The sequence below is a fragment of the Dipodomys ordii genome, unplaced genomic scaffold (assembly GCF_000151885.1).
Source record: "Dipodomys ordii isolate 6190 unplaced genomic scaffold, Dord_2.0 Scaffold3, whole genome shotgun sequence".
NCBI classification, from domain to species: Eukaryota; Metazoa; Chordata; class Mammalia; order Rodentia; family Heteromyidae; genus Dipodomys; species Dipodomys ordii.
In genome coordinates, this window is record NW_012267219.1 from 29,832,723 (window position 1) to 29,851,096 (window position 18,374).

At 36.0% G+C, this 18,374-nt stretch overlaps 1 protein-coding gene across 1 annotated transcript in view; it reads left to right on the forward strand.

Annotated features, from left to right (window-relative positions):
* Positions 1-18,374, forward strand: part of Cfap54 (cilia and flagella associated 54) — a 269,955-nt gene that overhangs the window by 200,201 nt on the left and 51,380 nt on the right. Inside the window, 6 exon segments of the mRNA XM_013018973.1 lie at positions 2,657-2,812; positions 3,392-3,497; positions 4,493-4,586; positions 7,504-7,599; positions 8,505-8,646; positions 17,415-17,582. Of these exon segments, the coding sequence (XP_012874427.1) occupies positions 2,657-2,812; positions 3,392-3,497; positions 4,493-4,586; positions 7,504-7,599; positions 8,505-8,646; positions 17,415-17,582 (762 nt within the window).

Below are 18,374 nucleotides of genomic sequence, written 5' to 3' on the forward strand. Positions count from 1 at the left end.
TGCTTATGTGGTGCTGAGGAATCAAACCCAGGGCCTCAGGCATGCAAGGCAAGCACTCTACCACTGAGCCACCTTCCCAGCCCAATGTATTTCATTTCTATAGTTCTCCTTTCTTTGGAGACTGGAAGCCCTTGGTCCAAGATTTAGTGACTGGTAAAGATGACTGCTTCATACATGGTGCCTTCTATTGGTCCTTACTGGTGGAAGGAGCAAACAGGCTCTTAAAAAACAAAAATAAGCTAGGCGCTGGTGCCTCACACCTGTAATCCTAGCTATTCAGGAGGCTGAGATCTGAGGATGATGGTTCAGGGCCAGCCTGGGCAAGAAACTCTGTGAGACTCTTTTTTTTTTTTATTGTAAAGATACTATACAGAAGGTTACAGTTACATGAGTGAGGTAATGAGTACATTTCCTCTTGAACATTGTTACCCCCTCCATTGTTTTCCCCCTACCATCCCCTCCCTCCCTCCCTTCCCCGAGGTTCTTTTTTTTGATTGTGATTAAGTGATTACATAATTTCCGGAAATCTGTGAGACTCTTATCTCCAATAAACCACCAGGAAAACCAGAAGTGGCGCTGTGGTTCAAGTGGTAGAGTGCTCAACTTGAGCTGAATAGCTGAAGGACAGCAGAAAACCGGAAGTAGCACTGTGGCTCAAGTGGTAGAGCGCTTGACTTGAGCTGAATAGCTGAAGGACAGCGCCCAGGCCCAGAGTTCAGGCTCCATGACCAAAAAAAAAAAAAAAAATTGTATTTCTACGTAGGCTTTTTTCTTTTTCTTTCTTTGTCAGTCAAAATTCCATCATTTTATCTCACCAATGTGAAGCAGCCTCTCTGGAAGTTGTATTTGTTCTTCCTCTTGTTGGCTGCAGATCTTTACTTGACTGTGTTACTTTGCTTACTATGGTTAAAGTCCAGCTATTGGATTAACTTCAGCAGTGGCAATGCTGATCAGTCACAGTTCCAACTCAGTGACTGGCTCTGTACCAACCTTCAAGAGTCTAATTTCCTCTTCAGGCACCAGGAGGAACAATAAATGTCAGCATCCTTTAGCTCAGGACATATGCTATTGTCAGGCCTCCCGAGGAGGCAGACAGCCAGAACTGCCCTTCTCTGGAGCTCATAGATATCTTTGCAAGCTCTCTCCAGGAGATTTTCTCATCTTTGACCCAAATATTTATACTGTTTCTCAGGAGAGTGGGGGTGGGATTGGGTTGTGGAAGGGAAGACAGAAAGAGTGCACTCAAACTACCATCTCTTCCAGAATCTTTCTCTTATCTTCTTTCTGCTCCTTGCTTTCATAATTAAAATTGGCCATTGTTGTATAATCGTCACCAACCTTGTGAAAGCTGTTCTTTTGCATTTTTTAAGTCTACAATTTGTTTTGTCATCAGGACTTTTGATTTCTACATGAGCTTAAAGCACAGATTGTGTAACATCAAGTGTATTCCCTGCTTTTCTGACTTGCTAATCTTGAAGATGTGTCACTACTCAATGACAATACTGTTGCTACTTTTTAGACTCATTTGAAGCCGAACAGCTTGCTTTCTGGGATATTATATTAAATACAGACTAAAACAAACCCAAAGCAGCCTTTCTGTCAAAACAAAGTCAGTTTCACAACTTCTTCATAGAGCTGATGTTTACTGGAAAAAGGAGCACTTCAATATTATGAAGCACATGTCATCTGTGACTTGCTTTCTTGACAGTTTTTCTGTGTAGTATAGAGTCATAAAAATAGAACAACTTAAAATTTTTTCTTTGTGAAAACCTCTGATAGAAAATAGCACTTTAAGTTTATTTTTATAATACAAAAATAAGAATCATCATTATTTAAGATTATTTTCCCATTAATTACCTTGTCTTGAGCTTCTGTATTAGGTTAAAAGGCAGATTATGGATAATTTTAAAAAAGCATAGCAAGCAACCACTATAGCATTTAATAGAAAGAAAATTACTGCCTATTAATATATGCAAATTTTATTGCAAGTAACATAAAACCTCCAGCTGTTTCTCTACTAATAACCTCATCTTAAGAACATGGAGGTTGTTTTGTAGTTTATCATAAGAGTTTAAAACTGGAAGAGATGTTGGAGAATATTTTTCCTTCTTAAACTTTTTCCTATTGTATCAGTATATATTAATTGTACAAAATAATGGGCCTCATTATAAGATCTTTTACATGTATGTAATATACCTTTATCATATTCAGTCCATTGTCTTCCCTTGTTCCTGTCGCTAGCCTTTATTTTATTTTACTTTATCTTGAATTTGGACTTATTTTGCATTTGCTAGACAAGTGCTCTACCACTTAACCACACTCCTTTCATTTTAGTTAGATCTCAGAAAGAATCTTGTGCTTTTTTTCCTGGGACAAGTTTGAGACAGTGATACTTGTACGTGTACTTCTCTGAAGCTAGGATTTCAGGCAGGGGCTAACACTCCTGGTCCCTATTCTTATTTTTAAAAAACAAGAGAACATGGCAGTAATTTATCAAAGATAAATCATTAATATAATTCTTAGGTATAAAAAGCAGTGAAGACCACCAAGTTCTTGATAGTTACCATGAGCATGAACAATGTCTGGGAACTTGAACGTTTACGATGAGCATGTCCTATTTCATTGCTTTGTCCCTATCCCACTGTTTTTCTTTTAGGACATGCACTGGCCAAGCAAGTATATTATACCAACAGAAAGAAGGACTTCTCAAAGTGGTTGCCTGCTCTTCATCTTTTTGAGATAGCACTGAAGCTCTGTAAAGTATCCGCCATAGAAGAATGTGAGGTGGAAGCTGAAATCCTTTTTCAGAAAGGTAACATGTTTGGGGCTGGGGGCAGAGCTATGAAACAGCTTGTAAGGCTTTTCCTGTTAACAATCAGCTTCTCAACTATAAACGAAATACAAACTTTACAAAGGGCTTGGTAACAAGACACATTTTTTTTTAAACAAGACACATTGGTGCCACTGTTAAACTAGATTTTAGATTAAAGAACTCTGCTTCTTTTAAATTTCTATCTAGAAAGAAAAGGCACTGATAGTTTCTTTTATAATTACAATTGACACTTGTATAAAGTTCCATGTTTAACTAAAACAATGTCTGTATCAGCCACTTGACTATAAATAATGGTACTGAATTAATGGAAGTTATTTTTTTTCTTTATGTTATTACTCATGGCAGAAAAGTTTTGGTTAATGTTTGGTTAATTTTTTATCAATAAATGTATTCATTGAAATTAAATATCATAACCATAGTTGGTTATTTATAATGCCTATTAATGTAATACATTTATACAATTTTATTATGGCCATGTTGACCATGAGATATTTGTTCTTAAGTGCTAAGTGATAAGAAAAGGAAAAATCATCTTTGTATGCATTTTTCTTCTTTCAGGCAAAGTAGAGCGTCAAATACTGATGGAAGACAAATCTCCAAATATACAACTAGATAGTTTTTTTGAAGCTATACAACTAAGCTTGAAAAATGACCAAAATTCAGGGTAAAAAAATATATCTTTTTGGTGTTGTAGCAGTGTTGTTGATGTGGCCTCTGTGTTCTCATAAGACATGGAATATTCGAAGTGGGAATGGATGAGTGGCCTCACAGGGCAGAGCTCCTGTAGTGGGATCTATCTGTCTATCAGGTTTGCTGATTTGCTTTTCAAACTTCTTGCTCTTGACTTTGACCCAAGGCCTTTACAATAATGGTGGATGATACCTGTTATCATAGTGACATACTGGACTATGAATCATTTCTGGCCTGTAAAAGGTCTGTCAATCTAGGGGTTTTCAGGGCCTCCTTGCCTGGATTACTGATTTAGAACCCAAAGTTCCCCTCTTGGATGTGGAATTGTCTGTGGAAAGCATTTGTGTCACAGCACCCTGGAAACCAATACAAGGACTAGAAAGCCTAATTCTACATAAAAATCACCCCGATATTGAGTATAAGCCACTATTATTGGAATATCACTGATCCAAGTGGCCCCAGTTGGCAGTTTTGAAACATAGGTCTAATCTATGCCTTATCATTGATCACTACATACTCTGTCTCTTTTTAATTAATAGAGGAAGGGATGGAGAGAAAGGACAGAGAGAGAGAGAGAGAGAGAGAGAGAGAGAGAGAGAGAGAGAGAAAGCCTGCCTAATTTCCAAGAATAGTTGCTTTAGTCTTAACCTGTTCTTTAGTACCTGTTTGTTGGAATAATTCAGAAAGGTCTTCATGCTGGGCTTCAAAGCAGTCTAGCATAGTGTTGCCAGCACAAGACATAGTAGAATACTCAGCCATCTTCAAAATCTTCCAGTTTTAGGGAAGAAGATTCTCTAGTATGTAGCCAAAAGCTAGGATGGGAATTAATTACAACCTACAACATAGGTTGGGAATTAATGCTAGTTTTGCCTATACTTACCCTTTATTAGCTCAGACATTGTTGCAAATGAGGCAAAGAATTCCTGGGTGCTGAGTCTGTTCAGTAAGTACAATCCCATGCCATTGTAGGTTGATAAGAAATTCCTACCTAGAAATGGCCCTGTACTATTTTCATCAGAAGAAGCCAACGAAAAAGAACTCAGCCACATCATCATCGCTTAAGGTAATAGCTGAATTTATTAGAAATTATACCTTCATTGCTTTTGATCTTGTTACTTTAATACTATTGTGATGTTGAACTAATGAAGTATTTTCCTATGTGACTGAGAAATTAATTATTCTATATGCATCTTTGTAGACCTTTTTATAGTTCTGGTAGTGATTTTACTTGGGTAAAAATACTTGGGTATTTTTAAAAAAAACCTGAAATATAGGTTTGTGTAAATACTCTAAGGCAATGAGGAATGATCAAGAACCTGGAATCTGATATATTGATTAAACACATGGACTAGTACAATTTTCAATACGGACTTACTTCTTGAAAGAATCATTCATCCGCCATGTATCTATTTGTTGAGCTCCTGCTATGATCCTGACTGAGGAGTCATAGACAAGAACAATTCATGCTTTCCCCGAGCTTGCCTTGCCTTCCAAGAAGAAAAGTTGGGAGGGAGGAAGATAGAAGGTACAGGGACTTTGGTAGTGAGATTTAGACTTAGGAAATAAGTTGGGTTGGTGGCATTGTAAATTAATGTGGCAGCTGACATGATGATATTCTGGGCTAGTTTGGTGGACACAGGAGGAAGAGTTATTAATATGCAAGGCCAGTATCTTGTTATCTAGTGATGTTGAGATATTTGTATGTATGTACTGGCTATATGTATTTCTTCTTTGGGGGAGTGTCATTTCAGATACTTTGACTTTTTAAACAATGGATTATTTACCTTTTAAAAATCATTGAATTTTGGCCGGGCGCTGGTGGCTCACGCCTGTAATCCTAGCTACTCAGGAGGCTGAGATCTGAGGATTGCGGTTCAAAGCCAGCCCAGATAGGAGAGACTGTGAGACTCCTATCTCCAATAAACCACCAGAAAACCAGAAGTGACACTGTAGCTCAAGTGGTAGAGCGCTCACCTTGAGCTGAAGAGCTGAGGGACAGCAGAGTTCAAGCCCCACGACCGACAAAAAAAAAAAAAATCATTGAATTTTGTTTTTCCTATTTGCATGGACTATGCAATGCTGACACCTCCACTGTCTACAAAAAGGCCCATTGTGTTCTTTCACTAGTCCAGATTTTTCCACTCTCAGCTCAAGCCCAACAGCCCAACCTCTTCAATAAAGTTTTTCTCTTAATTAAAAAGAACTTCCTTTAAAAACTTGAACATCTGGGCCACTAACTGTCCTTATATTCCAATTATTTAAAGTTATTCTGAATTCTGTATTTCATGCCTGTTAATCCTGTTTCCTGAATTACCGTAGGTAAATTACTGAAACTTATATAGCCAGCAAACTGGCAATTACTACCCCAGGGCATAAGTAGTACTCCCACAGCTAATGTTTTGGGTTTTCCTATCTTGGAACAGGGCTGTATTGCCTAGGTTTCCCCAGGCAGCTCTATTCAGAAATGTTTTCCCTCCTAGCCTCACACTTGATTAGATGTACCACATGAGTGCATTGTATATGCTGCCTTCACACCTCCTTCATGGCAAAAAGACTCCCTGGTAGTCTTCCAGACAAAAATAAAACTAGTGACATACTTTTTTGTTAAGGTTTGATTTATTTTTTATTTTTCTGGAAGATGAAAGAACTGGTCAAAATATGAGCTTCAAAAATTTAGAACCAATGGGTCTCATTTAATTGTTATCTCTATTCAGACTTTTTGAATCTTTAGAAATGACTTCTAGGTTGGGCATTGGTGGCTTTTATACCTATAATCTTAGCTGTTCAGGAGGCTTGAGAATTAAGGATCTCAGTTCACAGCTAGTCTGAGCAGAGAATTACCTGAGATTTTATAGCCAGTTTACCAGCAAAAAGCCAAAAGTGCAGGTATGGTTCAAGTGGCAGAGCACAAGGATGAGCATAAAAAGCTAAGAAAGTATAAGGATGCCCTGAATTCAAGCCTAGTACTAGCACACACAGACACACGCACAAATAAAATGATAATTTATATTAATTAATTTAGTTATCTTTTAAAATGTAAAATGGATATTGTGTTAATAGGTAGAGTTTCTTTCTGTAACATTGAATTTCTTGTTTAGAAACTGTGTGTGTGAATACATAAAATAATGTACACATTCATTGTTTCTTTTTGTTACTGTATGGAAATTTATAACTATATTACTACTTTAACATTTTCCTAGTGTGAAAAAAATATCAAATACCTATTAAAAGCTTTTGAGTAATTCAGGTGGCTGAGGCAGGAGACCAGCCTGGACTTGAGACCCTATCTCAAAACAACAACATCAAACTTTTGAGTGATATTCCTTTTTTAAAATTTAATTTTATTGTCTAGGTGATGTACAGCTATGAATGTAAGGTAGTTACTACATTTCTTGTTGAACTTGTTACCACCTCCCTCATTTTTCTCCTGCTTTCCCTCCTTATTTTTGCCATCTTCACCCATCGTGTAGTCAATTTATGGGACCTTTTTGAAAATTACATTTCACTTTACTTAAAATGACATTTTTATTAATTCATTACAAAATCATGCAGTTTTTATTATAGAAAATTGAGAAAAATTATTAAAAATTAATTACTTTTAACACTTTGGATAATCACTGTGAAAAACTTCATCTGCTTGCGTGTATAAGAAATCTGTATGTGCATATTTTTTTAAATTTTTTATTGTGAAAATACTGTACAGAGGGGTTACAATCACATGAGCAAGGTAATGAATACATTTCTTACCAGGGATTGTTGCCTCCTCCCTTGTTTTTCCCCTACCATCCCTGTGCATATGTATGATTATTATACTGTGCATATAGCCTCCTAGGGTACACTTTTTATTCTTTAATGTACTTTAAGTATCTGTTTGTATTGAAGTTAATGGCTACATAGTATTCCACTAAAATGTATCTTTAGAAGGTGAGAAGAGTTATCAATGAATTTTCTTTATCAAATAACATTTTGAGATATTTTAGACTCTTTCCAGAAGGCATAGCTCTAATAGAGAACCCTCCAATAAATCTGAAATGTGCACATCCCTGGCCTGGATTGCCATCAGAGCTGCTGCACAGGTTGGTCTGATTTTTTAAATGTTTCTTTCTACTGTTAGGTCTGTAGTTTCTACCTCTGAGCTGTTAAGGCAGCACAATGAACCTAAATGAGAGAAGTGAATTTTACCTTCTTTGGGATTTTTGCCAATTATTTCTGTTTGGAAATATTGGAAATACTCTAAATAATCTTTTAAATCTCCATTAACCAGAACTGACTCTATTTCAATTTTTATTTAATGAAAATATTGCTAGATACATATGTGTATATTTAATAGCTAGGCAAATATTTGTCACATCCAGGTGAGATAGCTTATTTTAAGTAATAGATCCATTAATTAAATTGTCAAAAACAAACTGATTTGTTTGACTATATGTTTGATATATTCTGCATACCACAAACACATAGTATTCTTTCATTCTGTCATGATTTTTTTCTACTACATCCTGAATATTACTTTATAAATATACTTTTTCCTATCTATCTATCTATCTATCTATCTATCTATCTATCTATCTATCTATCTATCTATCTATCTATCTATACATCTCAGTTTATTTTGTGCTGTTCTAAAAGAACAGCATAGTGTGGTTAATTTATAATGAACTGAAATGTACTGACTCATAGTTCTAGACCTGGGAAGTCCACGGTTGGGGGAGCAGCATCTTGTAAGGATCTTCTTACAGTGGAAGAGCAAGCCAGGGAAGACAAACAGGGCTGCTATGTCCTCTACCATGCTTCCTGCCTTGTCCATTCATGAAAGCAGAGATTTTATGGCCTGATGACCTCTTTAGCAATCTGTCTCCCAGCCTTGACACACTGGGGATTAAATTTCCAACACATGAACTTTGGGGACAAATGCAAATCCTAGCATTTACTTAAAAGATCCTATATGAATCAGAAATTCTAATTGACACAATCATTCTAGGTCAGTGAATCAGTGCTGGAAATTAACCTACTTATTGGAAAGAAGAATTCTAAATCAGATGAAATTTATCAAGTGATATTACCAAACATTCCAGAATTTGCTACTGTGGATCTTGTGTCTTCATATACCGATTATTTGCTTGGTATGTTTAATTGTGTACCTATTTTAAAGAAGCCTGATATGTAATATATAATCATGTTGTGAAGTGTTGGCTCTCTGCTTAAAGAGGATAGTAGTTTAGGAAGCCTCTAGGGAACAATAGAAGTTCTAGGGCCAGCTTCCAAATTTTAGAGGCATCTTAGTATACTGTACATGTGCATGTGTCATTCAGTGGCTGTTGAGTTTTGGATGCAGGGCTCTGTGGAGAATGGTGTGCCTCTAAGTGCATTTATCTTACAGTTCACACAGTTCAAGGATTTTTAGGGGATGGTTGCTTGGAGGACTTTCTCTCTAAAATGTGTACTCCTTCTCAAGGACTCACAAGGAGAATGTACCTCCTTGTTCTTTGCATGATATTACCTTTGCGTAGATGTTTGAATGTTTTCATTGAAGGACCATCAGCTTCCTGAGGGCAGGGACTTCACCTATTCAATTTCTATCTGCCAGTCACTTAGCAGGCATTCAGTATTAATTATAATAAAGGAGAGGTTAGCAGCATGGAAATTTGATTGCACTATGATTTATACTGTTTCTTACCTATTACTTGTTAGTAAACTGTAATATATGTCTCAGAGTCAGACAAATAGTAACACAAATATTTAACATTGATTCACATTTTGCCTCTCATTGAGGCAAAAAAATATTAGTACTCTTAAGTGTTAAGAACTTGGATATGTGCTAAGAAGCAAAGTGCTAGGGTATGACTTCCAGAGTGAGATTGTATTGATGTGTGAGTTTGGTGGTCTGAGATGAACAGTGAGCCAAAGGAGATGAGAAAATCTCCCTTTAACCTTATGGGATGACTGTGGTCTACCAAGCCTCTGGAATCCTATCTAACGATAACTGAAGGAATGTTTTTCACGAAAACTTCACTGAAATGTCTGAAATGCTAGCTATCTCTTCTGCTTGACACTGCCTGGCAACTCTATTCTCTGTGGTTCAAATACATCTCTTATAATTACATATCATAATTTTGTTACTGAAGGAGGAGTACAGTATGTAATCATCAAAGGATCTCAATTCTATTCTTTGTTCTGTCAAACTATATAATTTCTATAGACAAATTTAGTAGAAAAAACCTTAGAAATTTCAAACATATTCTTTAGGATTAATAATAGCTCCATTTTAGTCCTGGAAAATATGCCTAGTCATATAGCTTAGTCATTTAACCTAATGATTACTTCATGTAAAAACCAGTTTTTAGGGCAGGAATAATAAATAAATTTCATCTAAGGTGGACCCTTCACAATTCAAAAGCTTACAACAGCAACGGTTCATTCTTGATCTCATCTTCTGAGTGCTGCTTCAAGCTATGACTTGGACTTGGTGTGCTTCATGTACATTTGCTATGAGACCTAGACTGAGGAAGCTTTTTCTGCTGAAACTATGCTCTTGTCACAGAGGCTATTAGAGTAAAAGAGCCATAGAACAAATCACACAGGCATATTGAAGTCCCTCTTCCCATCCCATTCCTCTGGTCAATATGAGTGAGACAGGGAAAACCATTCTGCTTGTAGAGGATGGAAAAGGAATGTACATGATTTCCGATTGACAGTCCAAACTATCATGAATGACAAGCTCAATCAATGATGAATAGCTACCTGAGAATTCTGAACCTATAAAAGGGCAGACAGGAGAATAGTTATGCCATGATCAGTTAATGATGTCAGCCGTGGACACAGAGTGGAGAATTATATCACCTATAACCAGTGATACTAGTTGATCCAGTTAAGGCATCTTCAACTTTTCTAAAACTGCAAATATGTGTTTTTGTCCTATATCAGTAGCTTCCTAGCATATTCCAGTTTGTCAGTCTCCATTTGCTAGCATTAGCACTTCTTTACTATTTAACTATGAAATTACTAAATTTTAAAGTCCAACCTATTTTGTATTTTGCCTTGCCTAAAGAATAATTTTCCCCACTAGTCTTTTCCTGGCAAGTGGATAATTAATGCATGTCGATGACTCCCCTCACTGTATTTGGTTTGGAGAAGGTTCTGAATTCCCACCTGATTGCCACAGATACACAGATGGCAATGAAGTTCACATTATAATGAATTGCTGAAGGGAAAAATCTCTTAACAACAACAAATAAAACTTGTTTGATTTTCTTTGCATTAGCATAAATTAGCATTCAGGAGAAAACTTCCTTACTAATCTAGCTAAACAATATTAGCATTGATCTGTACATGTGGTGGTAAACAATATTCATTGTTCTCATGAGTAAAGCTCTGCATGCCCCTTCCTTCCTTCCTTCCTTCCTTCCTTCTCCGCCCTTTGTCACATGAACACATACATCAGGAAAGCAGATCCTTCCATGAGCTTCTGATCATGGAAAATCAGAATGGACATATGTACTGAATTACCTAAATTTATCTTGTAAGAAGACTAAATTAATAAAGATAGAACTTAAGCTAAATATATGCCTTCTGAAATAAGCTGTACTCATAAAAGATGGCCTAAGAGTTTGTGAGAAAATGTAAACTGACAGAGACACAGGATAACAGATAGGATAAAGAAATGGTTCCAACATGACAGAATAGTCCTATGTGGAGGAGGACTATAGATTATTTTCCCAGAACATGAAAGTAATTATTTGACATCTATGGAATAAGAGAGTCCAGTGATGAACCTATCTAGTGTATGAGAAATCTATACATTGTCTTGTAAGAACAGGCTTGATGGTAGTGGTAATGTGGGACAATATTTAGGTAAAATATACAATTATTAGATACCTGCTCTGCAGCTTAAATATGTTTAAATATGCACAATCCTTTTGCCTTGAATTTCTTATGGCCTTAAAACATTCAGCTGGGATAGAAATCATTTAATCTTCAAGAAACATTGAATTAAAAGTGATATTTAAGATTAGTGGCCTCTAAATGTACATAATGTATGGTATGATATAAAAATATGTCATATTAAAAACTAATGTTGCTGAATATAAACATCTATGGAGAATGAGAGTTATAACTGACTCTTAATATATGTTTAATTCTTGTAAACTATGATTTGTCCCACCTTGTTCCTGGTTCAGAGACATGGCCTTAATCCCAACTAAAGGCAATGGTGACATTTCTCTACTAGCTTCTATTCTCCAATTGCTCTAAGACACAATTCCCCCATAATAGTGGACACTAGTGTAACATATTATCAGATGCCAAATAATTATGCCACCTATATGTGAGAGGGATGACCTGTGCTAGCAGTGGTGGTGGAGGAGGTGTAGTGGTAGTAGCATGTGTATATTAGTCTGTGTGCACTATATCAGTTCAGAGTATTACACATAAGAACTTGGAGATATTATGAGAACCAATCTCAATGAAGTAGTCCAAACTTCTACTCAAAATCTGCATTAGTCCAGAAATTCTACTCAGCGGCCTCTACATGATCACTGAGTTCTAAGAATGGACAGTACCATGGCCAGGAGCAGAGCACACTTGGTTATCAGGATAAATGAAGAGACCTTCATTCTAGACAGTGAGCAGTGGACAATAGAAACAACAGATGCTATATGTGAGAAAACATTCCCATATGAGCACAGTGGATCCCATATGAATACAGTGGAATGGTATCCTGAGATTGAGAGGAAGATGAGCCTTTCAAGGAATAAAGGAGACTTAATAGGATTGTTTGGTACCCTTAGGCAGATGCAAGACATAAAAGATTGACAACAGCAGAAAAGTCAGGATGCAAGATGTGCTAGTTAATGCACAGACTACTCCTGCTCTGTGCTAGAAGCTTTCTCACTTGGTTTCACTCATGCTCTGGAAAGTCCCAGGAGAGTGTCATGCATATTTATAAATGAGTCTAGCTGCTCAGAGAGGTTTGGTAACTTGAGTAATATTCCATTGCTAATTCAGACTCTCATCTATCCTATTGTAAAGGCTATGCTATTAATCACTAAGTTGTATTGCTAAGAATATATTATCAAGAACTCAAAATGCAGAATTGATGCTTCTAGTCAACCTGTTGGACAGAGCTGATATGAAAGGTGCCCCTGACCTTTCCAATGCTAAATAGAATAACAGTTGGTTCTATTTGTAGCTGATCTTGAACCAAGAAAGAGAAACTGCAAGTTACCAAAGCAAAATGGGGGCTTTGTCAACACATAAATGTGTGTGTGTGTGTGTGTGTGTGTGTGTGTGTGTGTGTGTGTCTGTCTGTCTGTCTGTCTGTATATGTGTGGCAGAAAGATTAGAATTAGCACTTAACAGGTTGAGCTGAGACTCAATGTGTTTTGGGGGAGAGTACAGGTAAATAGGCCCTGCAAGCAGGGAAAGCCAAAATGTAGCTAACTGCTTAAAACTAGGATTTGTAATAGTCTTGTCCAGTATTTAGAGGCTCCAGGGGAGAATCTGTTTCCTTGCCTTTTTACAGCTTTTAAAGGACACCAAAGTCCATTGGCTGTTAGGCCATTCACACTCCAAGTCATCAGTGTGGTTCCCTCACATCTCTGACTGTGCCATCATACACTTCTGCCTGTGACTTCCACATATAAGGACAGTATTATAACCCAGGATAATCTCTCCATCTCAAAATAGTTGCTAGCAACCTTCACTTGATCTTTTTTTTTCCTACCATTTGCAGAGGCTCTAGGATTAAGACATGAACATCTTTAGAGTACTGTCTTTTCCCTTGTACACTCAGTTTCTTTTGATCCTCATGAGAGATATGATGTACTGCCAGGGTTCTTTGTATATAGGTAAGAATCTACACAATTTACCCAAACAGAAAAATGTCAAAGCCATGGGGAAAGCTAAAGAACAAATATTAGAGTAGGTATGCAGAAATGATTAATCCACCGAGAATTGCTATTTTGTTTGTTTGTTCTATAAACAAAGCTGTACAATCATGATTTTGCCTGCAAAATAGGAAGTCTTAGGAAGCAAAAACAATAGTTATAATTTTAGGGAAAAATGTATTAATTACTAGTCAACTTTACTTTTCAAGAAAAATAATTGTAGTTTAAAAAAACCCTCACAAATGATAAATGTCAAGAGAAAAATAATCACTGACACTGATAAATTATTAGATTTATTTTTGTTCCAAACCAATACATTTGAAAACCTCTATAAAAATTTATAACTGTCTGAAAAAATATAATTTACCCCACTAAAGGTAAAAATATTAGGTCTACTATAGAAAAAAATAAAGTCATTAGAAATTAAAACTGAAAACTAAAATTTATTACTTTAGCAAAAGCAATAACAAATCCATAACAAGTTAAAAAATAACATGTAAGAAAAAATTTTAATTACTATTTAAATAAAGATAGTGAGGTCTGGAAGCATTGGTTCAAGTGGTAACAAAACCAGCCAAGCAAGCTAGAGGGCCCTAAGTTCAAAGCCCAATACAATAGTAAAACCAAAAAATATAGTTGAACTTTCATACTATTTTCTATTAAAGTCACTCTGTTCTAACAATTTTTTTGGTTGATATAAAGAAAACCCAGCCTCACACAGATTGTAGTTAGAAAATGATAAGCATTTGAAGAGCCTGTTCAGATCATTATGGATCATTATGGATAGTCTTTCAAACCAAACCAGACCTGGTTAAGTGATAGTTCTTTAAAGGTTAATTCTGGTGAGACTCTGAAACCATGTCATTCTAGTTTTGGGGGCTCTGTTGAAGTACATTATTCTTGTAGTTTGAGTGGACTCACGTGGCTTTTTTAAAAAAATAATCCTATTGTCAAGGTGATGTACAGAGGGGTTACAGTTACATACATAAGGTAATGGAGTACATTTCTTGTTAAACATTGTTATCCCCTCCCTCATTTTTCTCCCACTTTCCTTCCCCCACCTCCATCAAGTTGTAAAGTTCATTTCCAACATGTTGTCTTGCATTCGTTTGTCCTTTGTCCTTTGTCTCACCATTTTGTTGTTCCCCTTCTCTTCCCTTCCCCAATTCAGATAAACATATATACAAGACACGGGTACCAAAATCAAATACAGTGACAACAGAGGATAAAACAAAGGGAAAAAAATGAAAGAAAAAAAATAATTCACACAGTACATTAAAAATAACAACAACAACAACAACAAAAACCTCTTGTTTCCATATCTTGGAGTTCATTTCATTTACTACCATCTTATATGGGCATAGATATATAGTTATTGAGCTATTGTGATCCTCTGATAGGACTATCTTATACATATATTAATTATTACAAATGAGGGGAACCATGGAGTCTATGTTTCTTTGAGTCTGGCTTATTTCACTTAATGTGATGATTTTTTTTCCCCAAGACTCATTGGATTTTGCAACACTCTATAATGGGAATTAGGAGCTCAGTTCTCAGGATAAGCCATTTGATTAAAAAAGCTTGTTGCAGGGTACTGATGGCTCATGTCTATAATCTTAGGAATTAAACTTAGGAAGCTGCCACCTGGAGGACTATGGTTCAGAGCTACCCAGGCAGAAAAGTCTGGGCTGGTGGCAGGGCTCAGGTGGTAGAGGTCCAGCTGTGAGCAAGCAAGCCAAGCAAGAGCACAGTAGTAGGAAAGAAAAAAAGCTAGACAGGTGTTGATAGTTCATGCCTATCTGTAATCCTAGCTTTTTAGAAGGCTGAGATCTGAGGATCAAGATTAAAAGGTTGAGGTAAAGCTCAAGTGATACAACACCATACGTGAGTGGAAAATTGAAGTGACAGGAAGAAGCCCTGAGTTGTTGTCATTAGCCATAGGATTTGTCACCAGATAATTAAACTATAGAAAATAAGAGCATTTAGCAAGATTTCTTGTTGGAAGATTTTAGTTCTATGCATTTCAAAAAGATAGAATATTTAGGGACTGATAAAAGTTATAAATACAAAAATTGCTAAGAATTTGATTGAAACATATAAGAAAACAGTTTATTTTCAGTTGAGAAAGGTCTGTAATGGGAATATGCCAAGTCTTCTAAAGATGACCTAAAATTTAATGTAGTTTCATTAACCATTTCACCAAATTTTTTTTGTGGATTTTGATAAACTGATGTTAAAATTTATATGGAAGGGCAGAAGGAAAGAACTGGTTAAAAGACTGAGGAAAAACTAGTAATTCCACTTCTGGGTAATTTTAACATTTTGTACCAGTAATATATATTCAAAAGTTGATAGAAGCCTGTTCATAACAACAAAAATAAAAACAAAACAAAATTAGAAAGAGCCCATAAGTTGACCAATTAATATTCCTTTAATGAAATACTATATAGCAATGGAGAAAAATCAGTGAATTATAGCTGCATGCACCGTCCTGGATACATTTAAAAATAATGTTTAGTCAAAAGAAAGAAAAGAAAGAGAAAATACATGTAATTTTTTCTCTAATAGGTTTCCAAAAGATAAAATTAATGATATATTATTTATTTATGGTGTATAATGTATATATTAAAGGGTAAAGGACAGCTTTCAGAATATTAATTCAGAATTCTGGAGAGCAGTTAGGTACAACAGATGTGTTGAGACAGAGAGAAGAAAACAGGATTAGAAAGTGGTTCACAAGTGCATTAGGGAGTCAACATATTCGTCCAGGAAACATGCATGGACCATTACACATAGACATAAGCCAGCTTATCTCTTCTTTCATTCCTCTCAGAGAAAATTCTGTTCTTATCTAATACTATCTATATGTACTTTTCTGTGTCTACATGAATAGCACAAAGAACCGTACTAAGTACCCTCAGCTTTATATGAATGGCACTGTGTTCCATCTTCCACGTGTTTCCTGCTTGGTAACTCATTAAATGTTGTCAGTTTCACTCTATAATCACTCTTATTGTGCCCTTTTGAATAACAGAATCATGAAGCAGAAAATCAAAGGTCTAAAGAGCCTAAGGCAAAGAAATTTGAGTTTTCACTGTAGTGAGAAGCACATTTTAGATACAAACTCAGATTCTATATTTTACAAATTGTTAGTACCAGAGTTTGAACTCAGAGCCTTATGTTTTTTTGGTTTGTTTTGCCTGGCTTTCTCTCTACCCTTTCAACCATGATTCCAGCTTTTTACTGGTTATTTTGGAGGTAGAATCTATCAGACTTCTGCCCAGATTGGCCTCTAACCAAAAGTGTCAGGACCTCAGCCTCCTGCATAGTTAGGATTACAGGTATGAGCACCAGTACCTGTCCACACTACTTTTCTTTTTTCTTTTAGATCTAATTCAATCCTTCTAAATTACATCAAATTCATAGACTTCTGTTTGTTTTTTTCCAAGTTTCCTTCTCTTCATGTTATAAAACTACCAGGACCATAAGCAATACTCTGTGTATACATGAGCATTAGAATTTTCAGTTTTAATAGATCTGACCAAATTGTTTTCCTAACCAGCTGATCTCACATGTATTATATAAATATTCCAATTTTATGGTGTTGTGACTGATACTATCTTCAGACATTAATATCTTTCTGTATTTAATTTGTACATTCCTCTCTCCACCCCCCCCCATAGCCTTGATTTTCAGTGATTCTAACGTGTATCCTTGAATGGACTCACTTTTCTAATTCACCTGTCAAAACTATATTCATTCCTGGGAATTGCTCATTGAACGTTAATTCTTTGAATTTTTCCTATTGGCTGGTAAAATTTAGAGAAAAATACGTGTTTTAGATATTGTTTATATGCCTAGTATTTTTCTTTTTGATATTATGTTTGGTGTCTTGTGATAATTTTGAAAATTCACCGTATGCTTATGTGTCAGTCTTTATGAGTTGTACATGTTTGGTTTTCAAGGCAAGCATAATCTCATTTTTCATTTTTAAAAATTTTCAGATGACTACCAAGCTGACTTTGAGGCTTCACTTCTGTTTGAAAATGAAGACATTCCTGAAAGTACAGATGGTAGAAAAAAGATTCAAACAAAAGTGGATATTACTTGGGTCCTTCTGCTGCGCTATTACATACACCTGCAAAGGATCAACAACATGAGCCAACTGCTGGGTAGGTGTTGATGTGCCTACAGAAGTCAGAGTTTGTATGGATAATTGTGAAATGCTCTTGACACTTCTGGATAGGCTCGCCTGGACCATGAAAATCTCAGGGATTCTTTTTTTTTTAATTGTGAAAATACCATACAGAGGAGTTATAGTTACATAGGCAAGATATTGACTACATTGTTGCCTCCTCCTTTGTTTCCCCCTCCCATCCCTTCCCCTCTCCTCCCCCCACCAAAGTTGTAAAGTTTGTTTTTCGACATAACGACTTGTGTTTTTTGACATAACGACTTGTACATCTCATTGTTGCAATGGGTCCACCTATATCCCTATTTAAACGATTTGTTTTGCCCTTCCCCTCCACAAATTATACCAACATCAAATACAGTGAAATCAGGGGTTATACAGTGGGAGAGGGACATACAAAGCAACAAAGAAATCATCTTACAAATTTGTTAGAAACAGTCCCATGAAAGAAAACAACATTTGAATACTTATCTTGGGGTTCATTTCACCTAACATCAACTTATCTGACCTTTTCCGCTTGTCTCAAACATATACTAGTTATTGCAAATAAGGGAAACCATTGCACCTATGTTTCTTTGAGGCTGGTTTACTTCACTTAATATAATTTTTTCCAAGTCTTTACATTTCCTAACAAATGGGGCAATGTCATTCTTTCTGATGGAGGCATAGAATTCCAATGTGTATATATATCACATTTTCTTGATCCATTCATCTACTGAGGGGCATCTGGGTTGGTTCCATATCTTAGCTATGGTAAATAATGCTGCAATAA